The sequence below is a fragment of the Entelurus aequoreus genome, linkage group LG13, assembly GCF_033978785.1.
Source record: "Entelurus aequoreus isolate RoL-2023_Sb linkage group LG13, RoL_Eaeq_v1.1, whole genome shotgun sequence".
In the NCBI taxonomy this organism is placed as follows: Eukaryota; Metazoa; Chordata; class Actinopteri; order Syngnathiformes; family Syngnathidae; genus Entelurus; species Entelurus aequoreus.
In genome coordinates this window covers 47,788,732-47,791,231 of record NC_084743.1, presented here as the reverse complement: position 1 = coordinate 47,791,231, position 2,500 = coordinate 47,788,732, and the positions used below count along the sequence as shown (strand labels likewise).

The 2,500-nt window shown below is 42.5% G+C and overlaps 1 protein-coding gene across 1 annotated transcript in view; it reads right to left on the bottom strand.

Moving 5' to 3' along the window:
• Positions 1 to 2,500, bottom strand: part of clcn2b (chloride channel, voltage-sensitive 2b) — a 333,131-nt gene that overhangs the window by 47,532 nt on the left and 283,099 nt on the right. Inside the window, exon 20 of the mRNA XM_062067936.1 lies at positions 268 to 306. Coding sequence (XP_061923920.1) covers positions 268 to 306 — 39 coding nt within the window. The remainder of the gene's footprint in view (positions 1 to 267; positions 307 to 2,500) is intronic.

Here is a 2,500-nt window from a genome sequence, read left to right as displayed (position 1 = left end):
ATTGTATTTCTTTATGACAGAAAAAAACAAACAAAAAAAAAAAACATAACCGCCCCCCCTGATGTTGATCTGAGATACAAACGTTTTGAGGTAACAATTTTGCCGAAGAAACAATTAAGCTTCTAAGTTGAGGTACTACTGTATTATTATCAAGGGATTATTGCACTTCAATAATGTCAAGAAAAAGTGAACACCCAAAAAAATAAAGGCAAAATATATACAAATGTGTTTCTCAGAGTAATTTGTGTGCATATAACCCTGTCTTACCTCTCTGAGCGTCATGTCATCTTCCACATCGCCATCTTCCTGCACAGACAAGACCCAGAAAACCAATCAGTACAGCCCCCTAAAAAAAACAAAAGACTAGGAGCACTTGGTTGAATTGTAACTGACAAAAGCTTAATTGTGAGTATGGTATGATGAAGTATGACATCCTGCTGGATACTATTTGTATTTCTAAACTGCAGCCCTTCTATCATCAAGATGAAATGTCACAAAGCAGACACATGGTCGCCCATGCATCACATCATGACACTGGACAGCAGACTGATGACAGAAATAGAGTGAGCGACTAAAAAAGCGACTACAGTGCACCTATTGAGTGAGGATGTGTGATGTTTGAGATCTGGGAGCAGATGATCATTACAATGATGGATTGGCACGAGCCTCAGAGCCTCGAGTTCTTTCGGGTTGACTTTGCCAATGCTGTTTGACGAGCTGGAAAAGAACTCTGTTTTGTATTAAAATGATTGTGTTGAGTAATATGCTGTGGAAAACCGTTATTTACTTGCTCTGTACTTAATGTCTGTGTTTGGACAAAAACAAGAAGGGGGGGGGGGGAAAGCAAGCATGACCCAGGGGCTGATGGGAGCCTGAGCTCATTTATCCTCATCGGTGTGGTGGACGACCTGTTGGTAACCCTAGCAACTGCAGCCGCGGGGGTAGAAAGAGGTGCTCTCCAGTAGCATTATGCATGCAGAAGGCAATAGTGCCTGGAGTTGATGAGACCGAGCACACACACTGATGCATGCACACACAGACATGAAAACACACACGCATCACTAAACACAACACAAGGCAACTCTGAATGTCAAACTGTTTTCAAGAGGCAATGTGTAAACCAAAGTAGCACAGTAGACATGGTTTCCCACAGGACTGCAATCTATTTGTGGTGGCGAGTAGGGATGGGTACTGGATTCGGTAGTTTTATTGGTACCAACCGAATTTCATCTATACTACTGGGCATCAATTTACGTTAAATCAAACTGTGCCATATGTCGATACTATTGTTGCACGTGAAGTACCGTCCGGTTTCAGACTCGGCGGGCAAACAAGCACTCTAGCAGCACTCAGAGCTGATTTAGACTGTCTCTAGGTAAGGTTGCAATTGTCCAAGACAACAAAGCAAGTATGACTGATAAAAAACAGTCAAACGTACAGTAAGGCGCTTCTTTTCAAAATACACTAGCTCGATGCTAATTCACATTGGATTTGCCATTGACATGCTACTGATTAGCATTAGCAATTTTACATGGCAATTTCAACACTTCCACATTTGGTAATGAAAACAACAACTATGATGCATGTTACATTCAAACAGCTGGGGCCTGATGGAACAACAGTTGCGTGGTTTTCCTACGAAAAATAGACACGTTCAAATCCCCAAAAATACACACGCAAGTAAAAATGTTGATGTTTTAAAGTGTGTGCACACTTTTACTTTTACATTGCAATCAACTTAAAATTGGTCCAGATGTCAGCGTGGATTGGCACACCCAGACCACGCTACTTATAAATACACAAATCATATTGGAAGTAGCCTGCGCTTGAGCGCTGCACACGCTGCCCAACCAGGATTCGGTAGGATTCAGGATTCACTTCCTTGTGGTCTACATAACATCCAATGATGGTTCTTTGGTCAAAATTTTGCATGAATTATGTTTACAGATCATCTTCCGGCCGTTTTCTGAGCGCCGTTTGTGGTCAGTCTTATTTACATGCCTTCACTTTGACTGTCTTCACCCCGCCATCTTTTGTTGTAGTTTTTAGCAGTCTTCTGAGAGATAAAAGTTCAAACTATACGCTACTTTGTATTAGAAATGGCAACAGTGGGGGATGCATGTGCATGTACGAGCCAGTCTACCCAAAAACAAGAGGCTAGAGACAAAGAAAAATACTATGACTATAACATTGGACTACGATTGCGGACTCGCACAAGTTAAAGTTAAAGTACCAATGATAGTCACACGCTAGTGTGTGGTGAAATTTGTCCTCTACATTTGACCCATCCCCTTGTTCACCCCCTGGGAGGTGAGGGGAGCAGTGAGCAGCAGTGGTGGTCGCGCCCGGGAATCATTTTTGGTGATTTAACCCCCAATTCCAACCCTTGATGCTGAGGGAGGTAATGGGTCCAATTTTTATAGTCTTTGATATGACTCGGCCGGGGTTTGAACTCACAACCTACCGATCTGAGGGCGAACACTCTAACCACTATGCCACT